The following is a 13,992-nucleotide window of genomic DNA, read 5'->3' on the forward strand; positions in this document are numbered from 1 at the left end:
TTTATTTTAGACGCTTAAGTACTTGTAAGTCTTGAATAGATTAGTAAAGATACTGAGATATAAAGAAGGGGCAGTAATGCAACTATTAAGGATGCAAACTGCCATAATACCCCATGAAGAAGGATCAGTAAATCTGTGTGTGTGTGTGTGTGTAGGATGAGCGTAACCAGGTCCTCATAGCCTACCTGTGGATCAGACAGACCTTAATGTGTGTGTGTGTGTGTGTGTGTGTGTGTGTGTGTGTGTGTGTGTGTGTGTGTGTGCGTGCGCACGTGTAGGATGAGCGTAACCAGGTCCTCATAGCCTACCTGTGGATCAGACAGATCTGGTACGATACGTTCCTCACGTGGAACAAGGAGGACTACGACGGTCTGGAGGTGATCCGGATCCCTTCCACTCTGGTCTGGAGACCGGACCTGGTTCTGTACAACAAGTAGGTAGACCGGACCTGGTTCTGTACAGTAGGTACAGTATATGCTTATTGCTTTAGACGCCGTTCTGGGTCGGGAACCCCTGTTGGTGTTTTAAGCATTATGTTATGCTTTAAAGTAAGTAAGCAGCAGTAGTAATAGGGCAGGAGCCTATGTCCTGTTTCTGTAGCGTGAGGCAGCTTGATGTACAAGTACACCCCCTGGACATGACGCTAGTATGTCACAGGGACTTACCCCCCCAATCCAACCCTTGATGCTGATTGTCAAGCAGGGAGGCACTGGGTCCCATTTTTACAGTCTTTGGTGTGACCCGGCCGGGGATCGAACCCCGACCTCCCAGTCTCAGGGCGGACACTCTAACCACAAGGCCACTGAGTTGGTCATGTTATGCTTTGGCTGTTGAAAAATATCAGATCTACAAGCTCACAGCGCGGCACCGAGTGCCGCGCTACGAGCTTGTAGGTCTGATATATTTTTTTAAATATTGTGAAAATGTGGCGCAAATATTTGAATATATATTCTTTCAGAGCGAAATGTTTTTAACTCAAATCTTTGCTTCTGGGGGGGGGGGGGGGAGGTCCCTGAAACAACATATTTTTAGATGGGGGTCGGCGGCCAATTACATAATATTGTTGGGGGTCCTTGACATGAAAATGTTTGAGAACCACTGACACAGAAACACGGGTTTTTCAGAAGACATTTGTAGAATCGTCCTCAGGTCAAAATGGGTTAAAAAAGCTTTGTTTCTTCTTTCTAATTATTTGGTCGGCCCCAAAAATTGTGTTTATTGTCATGAGTTAATTGTCACCATCCCAGTTGTCTCTGTCTGAGGCTTACAGGTCTTTAAATAAATACTTTCTGAAACGTCTGTGGGATGAAATGAGAAATGCTCTTCCGGTCCCATCGCAGGGGGCGGGGCTGTGGCGCTCTATTCAGGTTGTTATTGTATTATTCATGTTCAGGTTATTGTATTATTCATGTTCAGGTTGTTATTGTATTATTCATGTTCAGGTTATTGTATTATTCATGTTCAGGTTATTGTATTATTCATGTTCAGGTTATTGTATTATTCATGTTCAGGTTATTGTATTATTCATGTTCAGGTTATTGTATTATTCATGTTCAGGTTATTGTATTATTCATGTTCAGGTTATTGTATTATTCATGTTCAGGTTATTGTATTATTCATGTTCAGGATATTGTATTATTCATGTTCAGGTTATTGTATTATTCATGTTCAGGTTATTGTATTATTCATGTTCAGGATATTATTATTTATGTTCAGGATATTGTATTATTCATGTTCAGGTTATTGTATTATTCATGTTCAGGATATTATTATTTATGTTCAGGATATTGTATTATTCATGTTCAGGTTGTTATTGTATTATTCATGTTCAGGTTATTATTATTCATGTTCAGGATATTGTATTATTCATGTTCAGGTTATTGTATTATTCATGTTCAGGTTATTATATTATTCATGTTCAGGTTATTGTATTATTCATGTTCAGGTTATTGTATTATTCATGTTCAGGTTATTGTATTATTCATGTTCAGGTTGTTATTGTATTATTCATGTTCAGGTTATTATATTATTCATGTTCAGGTTATTGTATTATTCATGTTCAGGTTATTGTATTATTCATGTTCAGGTTATTGTATTATTCATGTTCAGGTTATTGTATTATTCATGTTCAGGTTATTGTATTATTCATGTTCAGGTTATTGTATTATTCATGTTCAGGTTATTGTATTATTCATGTTCAGGTTATTGTATTATTCATGTTCAGGTTATTGTATTATTCATGTTCAGGATATTATTATTTATGTTCAGGATATTGTATTATTCATGTTCAGGTTATTGTATTATTCATGTTCAGGATATTATTATTTATGTTCAGGATATTGTATTATTCATGTTCAGGTTGTTATTGTATTATTCATGTTCAGGTTATTATTATTCATGTTCAGGATATTGTATTATTCATGTTCAGGTTATTGTATTATTCATGTTCAGGTTATTATATTATTCATGTTCAGGTTATTGTATTATTCATGTTCAGGTTATTGTATTATTCATGTTCAGGTTATTGTATTATTCATGTTCAGGTTGTTATTGTATTATTCATGTTCAGGTTATTATATTATTCATGTTCAGGTTATTGTATTATTCATGTTCAGGTTATTGTATTATTCATGTTCAGGTTATTGTATTATTCATGTTCAGGTTATTGTATTATTCATGTTCAGGTTATTGTATTATTCATGTTCAGGTTATTGTATTATTCATGTTCAGGATATTGTATTATTCATGTTCAGGTTATTGTATTATTCATGTTCAGGTTATTGTATTATTCATGTTCAGGTTATTGTATTATTCATGTTCAGGTTATTGTATTATTCATGTTCAGGATATTGTATTATTCATGTTCAGGTTATTGTATTATTCATGTTCAGGTTATTGTATTATTCATGTTCAGGTTATTGTATTATTCATGTTCAGGTTATTGTATTATTCATGTTCAGGTTATTGTATTATTCATGTTCAGGTTATTGTATTATTCATGTTCAGGTTATTGTATTATTCATGTTCAGGTTATTGTATTATTCATGTTCAGGTTGTTATTGTATTATTCATGTTCAGGTTATTATATTATTCATGTTCAGGTTATTGTATTATTCATGTTCAGGTTATTGTATTATTCATGTTCAGGTTATTGTATTATTCATGTTCAGGTTATTGTATTATTCATGTTCAGGTTATTGTATTATTCATGTTCAGGTTATTGTATTATTCATGTTCAGGTTATTGTATTATTCATGTTCAGGTTGTTATTGTATTATTCATGTTCAGGTTATTATATTATTCATGTTCAGGTTATTGTATTATTCATGTTCAGGTTATTATATTATTCATGTTCAGGTTATTGTATTATTCATGTTCAGGTTATTGTATTATTCATGTTCAGGTTATTGTATTATTCATGTTCAGGTTATTATATTATTCATGTTCAGGTTATTGTATTATTCATGTTCAGGTTATTGTATTATTCATGTTCAGGTTATTGTATTATTTATGTTCAGGTTATTGTATTATTCATGTTCAGGTTATTGTATTATTCATGTTCAGGATATTATTATTCATGTTCAGGTTATTGTACTATTATTCATGTTCAGGTTATTGTATTATTCATGTTCAGGATATTATTATTCATGTTCAGGTTATTGTACTATTATTCATATTCAGGTTATTGTATTATTCATGTTCAGGTTATTGTACTATTATTCATGTTCAGGGCTGATGAAGCGTCCTCTGGTGTCATGGAGACCAACGTGGTTCTGCGCTACAACGGTGAGATCACATGACTTGAAATGCACTCTGTCGAGCTGCCAACTTGCTTCTTACACACAAGTTACAACTAGGCCATCTAAGGCCATCTATGGCCTACTTGTGCGCAAGTATTGCTACTTGAAAAGTACGTAGGCCTATCACCAAGCATACCTTAGTTACGTCATCAAGAATGGTGGTCCCTTATTGGCCGGTGGACAACACCGACATACATACATACCCATTGGCTGGTGGACAACACTAACATACATAGCCACTAGCCAGCCAGGGGCGCAGATAGCATTTTATAACGGGGGGGGGGGGGGGACATATTTGGGTGCTATCTGCGCGCGTTGAGCATGTGCGAAGAAATTTCATGAGGAGGCCGGGGGGATATCCCCCCCACTTTTACGCATAATTACTCAGATTTTCCGCGTTTTTTACCGGATTTCACGGCAAAACACATGCAGCCACGGTACATGGAGGGGATAATCCCCCCTCCTCATGAAACTGAGGGGGTCGATCCCCCCCCCCCGTACCCCGTCCCCCCCTATCTGCGCGCCTGTACCCAGCCGATCACAGCACTAATAATAACTCTGTTCAGCTGCCAACTTGCACTTTGCACACGAGTTGGCCTACTTGTGCGCGAGCAGAGTGCGCAACTTACCTCTGACCCGTGTCAACTTACCGTGTATTTTTTGTGGCGTCGCTCGGCCAATCAGAGACTGACTGATGACGTAACTTTGTTTATGTAAGAATGGTGGTTCCTGATTGGCTGACAGGGCCACCAAAAATACACAATCCCTGATTGGCCGAGGGAGTCACCAACATACGCAGCCGAAAACAGTACTTGCGCTGTTCTCGCACAAGTAACAACAAAAACAACAACAATAATAATGTATTCTAGATGAGATCACATGGGTAGGAATAATAATAATAATACTAATATCTTCTATTAACCGGTGATTCCTGATTGGCTAGGTGAGATCACATGGGACCAGCCTGCCATCACCAAGTCTTCCTGCTCCGTCGACGTTTCCTACTTCCCGTTCGACAGCCAGGAGTGTAACCTGACCTTTGGTTCCTGGACCTACAACGGAAACCAGGTTAGCATGTTAGCATTACTGTTAGTAGACCATCTCACTATGCTCCTCTCTCCAACAGGTGGACATCTCCATAGCTATGAGTGAACTGAAGGAGACCATCTCACTATGCTCCTCTCTCCAACAGCTGGACATCTCCATAGCTATGAGTGAAGGAGACCATCTCACTATGCTCCTCTCTCCAACAGGTGGACATCTCCATAGCTATGAGTGAAGGAGACCATCTCACTATGCTCCTCTCTCCAACAGGTGGACATCTCCATAGCTATGAGTGAACTGAAAGAGACCATCTCACTATGCTCCTCTCTCCAACAGCTGGACATCTCCATAGCTATGAGTGAAGGAGACCATCTCACTATGCTCCTCTCTCCAACAGGTGGACATCTCCATAGCTATGAGTGAACTGAAAGAGACCATCTCACTATGCTCCTCTCTCCAACAGGTGGACATCTCCATAGCTATGAGTGAACTGAAAGAGACCATCTCACTATGCTCCTCTCTCCAACAGCTGGACATCTCCATAGCTATGAGTGAAGGAGACCATCTCACTATGCTCCTCTCTCCAACAGGTGGACATCTCCATAGCTATGAGTGAAGGAGACCATCTCACTATGCTCCTCTCTCCAACAGGTGGACATCTCCATAGCTATGAGTGAAGGAGACCTGTCGTCGTTCGTGGAGAACGTGGAGTGGATCCTGGGAGGGATGCCGGCCACTAAGAATGTCATCATGTACGGATGTTGTTCAGATCCGTACCCTGACATCACCTACACCGTTCTGCTGCGGCGGAGATCCTCCTTCTACATCTTCAACCTCCTGCTGCCGTGTTTCCTCATCTCCTTCCTGGCTCCGCTGGGGTTCTACCTGCCTGCTGACAGTGGAGAGAAGGTTTATACTATTACTGCTACTGCTACTGCTTATTATATATTATATATTTTATATATATATTGTGTTATATATTTTATATATATATTGTGTTATATATGTTATATATATTGTGTTATATATTTTATATATTTATAGGTTTCTCTTGGCGTCACCGTCCTGCTGGCTCTGACCGTCTTCCAGATGATGGTTGCTGAGATCATGCCTCCTTCTGAGAATGTCCCTCTGATAGGTCAGTACATGACTACCATCCCATCCTCTGAGAGTGTCCCTCTGATAGGTCAGTACATGACTACCATCCCATCCTCTGAGAATGTTCCTCTGATAGGTCAGTACATGACTACCATCCCATCCTCTGAGAGTGTTCCTCTGATAGGTCAGTACATGACTACCATCCCATCCTCTGAGAGTGTCCCTCTGATAGGTCAGTACATGACTACCATCCCATCCTCTGAGAGTGTCCCTCTGATAGGTCAATACATGACTACCATCCCATCCTCTGAGAGTGTCCCTCTGATAGGTCAGTACATGACTACCATCCCATCCTCTGAGAGTGTCCCTCTTATAGGTCAGTACATGACTACCATCCCATCCTCTGAGTGATCACCCCACAGCGATGATTTGATTGGCTGAGCAAAGTACATATTGAAGATAAAAGTGAGGGCAGAAACGCAAAGGCGCCAAAAGTGATTGGCTGGAACTTTTGTAATGATTTGATTGGCTGAACACGAAATGTGATGTATGATGCTGTATGATGATAGGCGCGCCACTCACTTCACAAGAGTGTGATTTTTATAAATACTACAACCTCCACATCTCTGACCATCTTCAATGTTAATGAGTTTAATTTAAATATAATGTTTATTAATTGCAGGCAAATACTACATCATGAATATTCATGAGTCTCATTTAAATATGATGTTTATTAGACGGGTAAATACTACATAATTATTATTCAAGAGTCTAATTTAAATATGTTGTTTATTAAACAGGTAAATACTACATCGCTACCATGACGATGATCACAGCCTCCACGTCGCTAACGATCTTCATCATGAATATTCATTTCTGCGGTGCTGAAGCCAAACCCGTCCCTCACTGGGCCAAAGTTCTCATCATCGACTGGATGAGCAGAATGTGTATGGTCTATGAGGTCGGAGAGAACTGTACCAGTACCACTGTACCTGACCAGGTTAATATTATCATTATCATTATTATTATTATTGTTGTTATTATTATCATCGACTGGATGACCTGTACTTTACTGTAGCGGACAGTCCTTAACAGTTTGACTGTTTTTTACGATTAACCCGCATTTTAATCAACCCCCCTTCACTGCCGAGATTGTTGTATTACCTTTAGAGCATACGCTGAATTATTTGGGCTTTTAATCCGCGAAAATCCATCAAAAAAAGCTCCCGTGGTTTGTTATGATCTGTGTGTAGCATCCACCATCTTGGTGCACGCGGAAGACGCACACAAGATTGGTTTCAATGAGGCGTTGCATCCAATGCATTTCCATTGGCCTCAATTTCCCAGAAGCCCTAGCAGCCCACAGCATGTGACGATTTCCGGTTTCGTCATTCACAGCGAAGGCATCCAGTCCATACTCCGCGACGAAGACGGATTTTCTTTTGATTCATTACATTACGGCGGATTAAACACATAAAACAAAAGGCGGGTATGTCCGATACGGCAGCGACATTAACCTGGAGTAATCCATTCAAGGCACGGAAACTGTTAAAAGACGTTATATTAAAATCATTAAATATATATATTTTTAATATATTTTTTATCCCACGATTTTGTAACCCATTTTTCACCCCTGTGTCAATCATCTAATGTGATCCTGGGCTCTACACACCCTCCACCAACCTAGTCCCCATATATGGGGGACAAGGGGAGACCAACCTAGTCCCCATATATGGGGGACAAGGGGAGAGCAACGGACTTGAACTCATGCTTCCTTCATGCCTGAGTGTCCAAGTTTCTCCTTTACACCTGACAGGGGGGAGTTCCCCTGGTTGGACGTGGAAGGAACACGTTATTCCAACCAGTTCCTTTCCCCTCCATAACGGTCCTTAAAAGACGTTATATTAAAATCATTAAATGAACAAAACGAATCCCTCCTCGCAGGATGACTGTGGAATAGGCTCCTCCCCCCTCCCCAGGGGGCGTGTCCACAGACCGCAGACCCCCGGCCCTCGACGGCCCCCCAGGGTCCTCCCACAGCGCCCCCATGTGGCCCCCTGCTGCTCGGAGGTATGCCTGTCAATCACTGCTGTCACTCAATCACTGTCGCAGTAATTATAATCACTGCTGCTCGGAGGTATGCCTGTCAATCACTGTAATTACATAAGGAGCTAGGAGGTAGACCTGTCAATCACTGTAATTACATTAGGAGCCAGGAGGTAGACCTGTCAATCACTGTAATTACATAAGGAGCTAGGAGGTAGACCTGTCAATCACTGTAATTACATAAGGAGCTAGGAGGTAGGCCTGTCAATCACTGTAATTACATAAGGAGCTAGGAGGTAGGCCTGTCAATCACTGTAATTACATAAGGAGCTAGGAGGTAGACCTGTCAATCACTGTAATTACATTAGGAGCTAGGAGGTAGACCTGTCAATCACTGTAATTACATTAGGAGGTAGGAGGTAGGCCTGTCAATCACTGTAATTACATAAGGAGCTAGGAGTTAGGCCTGTCAATCAGAAGGTAGACTGTCAATCACAGTAATTACATAATTGCCTCATCACAATTATTGTCAATCGCTTCCATGTTGAAAAATGTCCATGGATTTATTACATTTTAATAAATGTCCATGCATTTATTACATAATACATTTCCATCCATTTATTACATTATAATAAATGTCAATGCATTTATTACATTGTAATAAATGTCCAGCATTTATTACATTATAATAAATGTCAATGCATTTATTACATTGTAATAAATGTCCAGCATTTCCGTATTTTCTTTCAAAAATAGCAGAAATAACACGTCACAAAGTGACATGCTGTAAGCTCTATTTACTATAAATAGATCAAACTACATTGTAAATCGTTGACAGCCCGGCTCGGAGGACCAGAAGAAAGGGGGCGTGGCCTTCGGCCCCTGTGTGTTCTGCAGCAGCGGGGGGGCGGGGCTACCCGGCGTGGACCCCAAGGTGCTCCGTAACGTGGAGTACATCGCCAACTGCTACCGCGAGCAACGGGCCAATCAGAACAAAGGGGCGGAGTGGAAGAAGATCGCCAAGGTGAAGAGTATCTGTGTAATCTGTAATATCTGTATGTAATCTGATTACATTACAATGTAACCAGATTACATATAATCTAATTACATTACATTATAATGTAATCTGATTATATGTAATCTGATTACATTATAATGTACTCTGTAATAATGGACCATATGGTGGCGCTGTTGTTTTCCAGGTGATGGACAGGTTCTTCATGTGGATCTTCTTCATCATGGTGTTCGTCATGAGCATCCTCATCATCGGCCGAGATCGCTGATTGGTCCATTATTATCCTGGTCATCATCATCTCATTGGTTGATTATTAGTTCATTCATGAATAATGAATCAGCGTGGGCGGAGCTCTGTGATGCTGGGGGGAGGAGTCTCTACAGCATGTGGAAGTAAAAAGATTTATGCTTGTATTTTTTGTCAAAGTGTTTGCATGAGGAATCTAACAGGTCAGATGTTTTTTCCTTTTTTACTATTTGTTTTGGCTTTTTATGCCTTTTTTGATAGGATGATAACCGTCAGCCTGTCTCAGCAGCCTCTAGGGGCCCAGACGGTTGAGCTAACCGTCAGCCTGGCTCAGCAGCCTCTAGGGGCCCAGACGGTTGAGCTAACCGTCAGCCTGGCTCAGCAGCCTCTAGGGGCCCAGACGGTTGAGCTAACCGTCAGCCTGGCTCAGCAGCCTCTAGAGGCCCAGACGGTTGAACTAACCGTCAGCCCGGCTCAGCAGCTTCTAGAGGCCCAGACGGTTGAGCTAACCGTCAGCCTGGCTCAGAGGCCTCTAGAGGCCCAGACGGTTGAGCTAACCGTCAGCCTGGCTCAGAGGCCTCTAGGGGCCCAGACGGTTGAGCTAACCGTCAGCCTGGCTCAGCAGCCTCTAGGGGCCCAGACGGTTGAGCTAACCGTCAGCCCGGCTCAGCAGCTTCTAGAGGCCCAGACGGTTGAGCTAACCGTCAGCCTGGCTCAGCAGCCTCTAGGGGCCCAGACGGTTGAGCCAACCGTCCAGGCCAGGGTCAGATGTGTCTACGTTCACACAGAGGTGCTATCTGTGGTTGCTATAGCAACCACTGCCGCTTCCTGGGGGCGGCAGTGAATACGTCACCATCCGTCATCGTGGTGCCGGCCAATGGTCCATTTTTGTTGTCATTTTTAAAAACCTAATCTTCTTGGGTCACCCCTCTATTAGCCTGAGCTAACGTGTTAGGTTTCTGGTCTAGAGGGGCGGGTCGCGGCTGAGATTTGCGCATGCCCTGATTGGATCTCATCGATCTGTCCGTCACCCCCGGCCCCTCCTCTCCCCCCTAGTGCAGCGCTACGTCACATCATTTGGAGCGACGCCCACCCGGAAGGGTTGACTCCCAATTTTAGACCAGAGCGGCCAATGCGTTCCTCCAGGCTTTACATTTTTGCACCAACAAAAATGAAAGCCTGGTACCGAGGCTACCCCTCTATAGACCAGAAACCACACAGACTGGGCCAGGCTAGGGAGGGACTAGTGGAGAAGAGATCCAGTAGACATGTCATTTTATCATTGGTTGTGCGCTGAAAATAGCAGATCTACAAGCTCACAACAGGTGGGGTTGCGACGCTTTATTACACATCATGACTTTAACCAATTATCATTATTTAACCCATTGAAGAAGAAATATCAGATCTATAAACTCACAAAGCCTGGATGATATTCCATTATACTGTAGAGGGAAATACTAAATCTATGAGCCCTGTGAGACACTAGGACACAGCCCTGTGGGACACCAGTCAAGTAATGAAATGGTTAATTATGCATCGGTATGTGATGAAATGTTTTTTGTATATACTTTGTCTCCATTTTGGATGTTGAGGTTTTTGTTTATAGATATTGTTAATACAAAGTACTATTATTAAAAATGTAAATATGGTCATTGTTTTCACACGGTTGGTTATATATATATATATATATATATATATATATATATATATATATATATAATTATTATGTATAATTATTATTATTATTATTGTTATTTGGTACATATTGTGGTATACTGTAATAGTTCATAGCATAAGGCAGGACGCATATTCATTTTTAGGTGTAAACAAACAAAATAAAAAACAGGATTGTACAACCTTGGATTTATTTGATTGATTGATTGATTTAATGCTTTATTAACAGTCTGCAGGGAAAAAAAGCACAGGAATGTACGGTTCAATAAGGATGTGTTTAATTATTGTAAACTCACAGGTGAGTCTTGACCAGCCACACATGTCAGAGTCTCAGGTGAGTCTTGACCAGCCACACATGTCAGAGTCTCAGGTGAGTCTTAACCAGCCACACATGTCAGAGTCTCAGGTGAGTCTTAACCAGCCACACATGTTGTCGGGCTGTTACACATTGGACCAACGTATACGCTACCGTTCAATACATTAATAACCCGATAATGCACAATGGCTTGTTTCCATTGAGGTCCTACATACTCAATTCATCTGAACATTAATTTGGTCACTGGCTGATTAAAGGACGTGTACGTGAAATAACTTTAATAGTCTTTACTGTGTTGATATTCAGCTTTTCAGATGCTAGGCCTGCTGCGTTCTTACCAGGGGGGCAGTCAGCCAGATATTTCGTGAAGCCTCATTTGAAATCGGTAGTTCATATAATGGCCTGTTGTGGCGCTGGACCGGACCCAAAAAGCCCCATAGCTCCATAGAGGCCCATGTATTTTGGCCCAACTTCACCTAGACTGTATTACCTTAATAAACATGGTCATGAATACTTTCTTCTTCCAGTCACTAGTTTAAAGTCTCATTTCTAATGTCATAATATTCTTTTTGGAAAATTATGGTCCCATTAATTAAAAAAATGACCATAAAGAAAAAAAAACATCGCGTATGTTCTGAGGGGCGTGGCTACCATTACAGTCTATGATCGGGATTCCCCTCCCACTCGAGTCAAAATAAAAACCAACGGAGAAGAAGGGGGGAAGTCCCGCCTCGTTGTCTGGGCAGCCAATGACCAGCTGGTATACAAAACGGAGCCAGCCAATGGCCAGCTGGTACCAAAGATGGCGACTTACATCAGGAATTAGCATATTATTACAGGCTTCATTTTACGTTCATGTTAGACCCGGGGAACGCTTTGTCCATATTTTTTACAGTCTATGGTTCTTACATCAATGAATGGAAAAAAATACTGTGTTCAATAAATCAATGAATAGTAATATCAGAGTAATGGCATTGAGCTACTATTGTTTTCCTACTGTATATACTTACTGTAATATCCTCCTGGCATCGGGCCTGGGTCTGGGATTAGGACTGACTGACTGACTGACTGACTGACTGACCGGGACTGACTGACTGACTGGAACTGACTGACTGACTGGGACTGACTGACTGGGACTGACTGACTGACTGACTGACTGACTGACTGACTGACTGGGACTGACTGACTGGGACTGACTGACTGACTGACTGACTGACTGACTGACTGACTGACTGACTGACTGGGACTGACTGACTGGAACTGACTGACTGACTGGGACTGACTGACTGGGACTGACTGACTGACTGACTGACTGACTGACTGACTGACTGGGACTGACTGACTGGGACTGACTGACTGACTGACTGACTGACTGACTGACTGACCGGGACTGACTGACTGACTGACTGACTGACTGACTGACTGACTGACTGACTGACTGACTGACTGACTGGGACTGACTGACTGACTGACTGACTGGAACTGACTGACTGACTGACTGGGACTGACTGACTGACTGACTGACTGACTGACTGACTGACTGACTGACTGACTGACTGACTGACTGGAACTGACTGACTGACTGACTGACTGGGACTGACTGACTGGGACTGACTGACTGACTGACTGACTGACTGACTGACTGACTGACTGACTGACTGACTGACTGACTGACTGGGACTGACTGACTGACTGACTGACTGACTGACTGACTGACTGACTGACTGACTGACTGGGACTGACTGACTGACTGACTGACTGACTGACTGACTGACTGACTGACTGACTGACTGGCTGACTGACTGACTGACTGACTGACTGACTGACTGACTGACTGACTGACTGACTGGGACTGACTGACTGACTGACTGACTGACTGGGACTGACTGACTGACTGACTGACTGACTGACTGACTGACTGACTGACTGACTGACTGACCGGGACTGACTGACTGACTGACTGACTGACCGGGACTGACTGACTGACTGACTGACTGACTGACTGACTGACTGACTGACTGGGACTGACTGACTGACTGGGACTGACTGACTGACTGACTGACTGACTGACTGACTGACTGACTGACTGACTGGCTGGCTGACTGACTGACTGACTGACTGACTGACTGACCGGGACTGACTGACTGACTGACTGACTGACTGACTGACTGACTGACTGACTGACTGACTGACTGACTGACCGGGACTGACTGACTGACTGGGACTGACTGACTGACCGGGACTGACTGACTGACTGACTGGGACTGACTGACTGGGACTGACTGACTGACTGACTGACTGACTGACTGACTGACTGACTGGGACTGACTGACTGACTGACTGACTGACTGACTGACTGACTGACTGACTGACTGACTGACTGACTGACCGGGACTGACTGACTGACTGACTGACTGACTGACTGACCGGGACTGACTGACTGACTGACTGACTGACTGACTGACTGACTGACTGACTGACTGACTGACTGACTGACCGGGACTGACTGACTGACTGGGACTGACTGACTGACCGGGACTGACTGACTGACTGACTGGGACTGACTGACTGACTGACTGACTGGGACTGACTGACTGGGACTGACTGACTGACTGACTGACTGACTGACTGGGACTGACTGACTGACTGACTGACTGACTGACTGACTGACTGGGACTGACTGACTGACTGACTGACTGACTGACTGACTGACTGGGACTGACTGACTGGAACTGACTGACTGACTGACTGAC

The 13,992-nt window shown here is 42.7% G+C and overlaps 1 protein-coding gene across 1 annotated transcript in view; it reads left to right on the top strand.

The window, feature by feature from the left end:
* Positions 1–9,544, top strand: part of LOC310873869 (neuronal acetylcholine receptor subunit alpha-9-II) — a 12,050-nt gene extending 2,506 nt beyond the window's left edge. Inside the window, exons 4-12 of the mRNA XM_083786424.1 lie at positions 279–433; positions 3,731–3,786; positions 4,744–4,868; positions 5,496–5,753; positions 5,889–5,982; positions 6,743–6,942; positions 7,887–8,012; positions 8,827–9,012; positions 9,191–9,544. Coding sequence (XP_083642550.1) covers positions 279–433; positions 3,731–3,786; positions 4,744–4,868; positions 5,496–5,753; positions 5,889–5,982; positions 6,743–6,942; positions 7,887–8,012; positions 8,827–9,012; positions 9,191–9,271 — 1,281 coding nt within the window. The 3' untranslated portion in view covers positions 9,272–9,544. The remainder of the gene's footprint in view (positions 1–278; positions 434–3,730; positions 3,787–4,743; positions 4,869–5,495; positions 5,754–5,888; positions 5,983–6,742; positions 6,943–7,886; positions 8,013–8,826; positions 9,013–9,190) is intronic.
* Positions 9,545–13,992: the final 4,448 nt, after the last annotated feature.

Source organism: Protomyctophum parallelum, assembly GCF_964188405.1.
Source record: "Protomyctophum parallelum genome assembly, chromosome: 16".
NCBI lineage: Eukaryota > Metazoa > Chordata > Actinopteri > Myctophiformes > Myctophidae > Protomyctophum > Protomyctophum parallelum.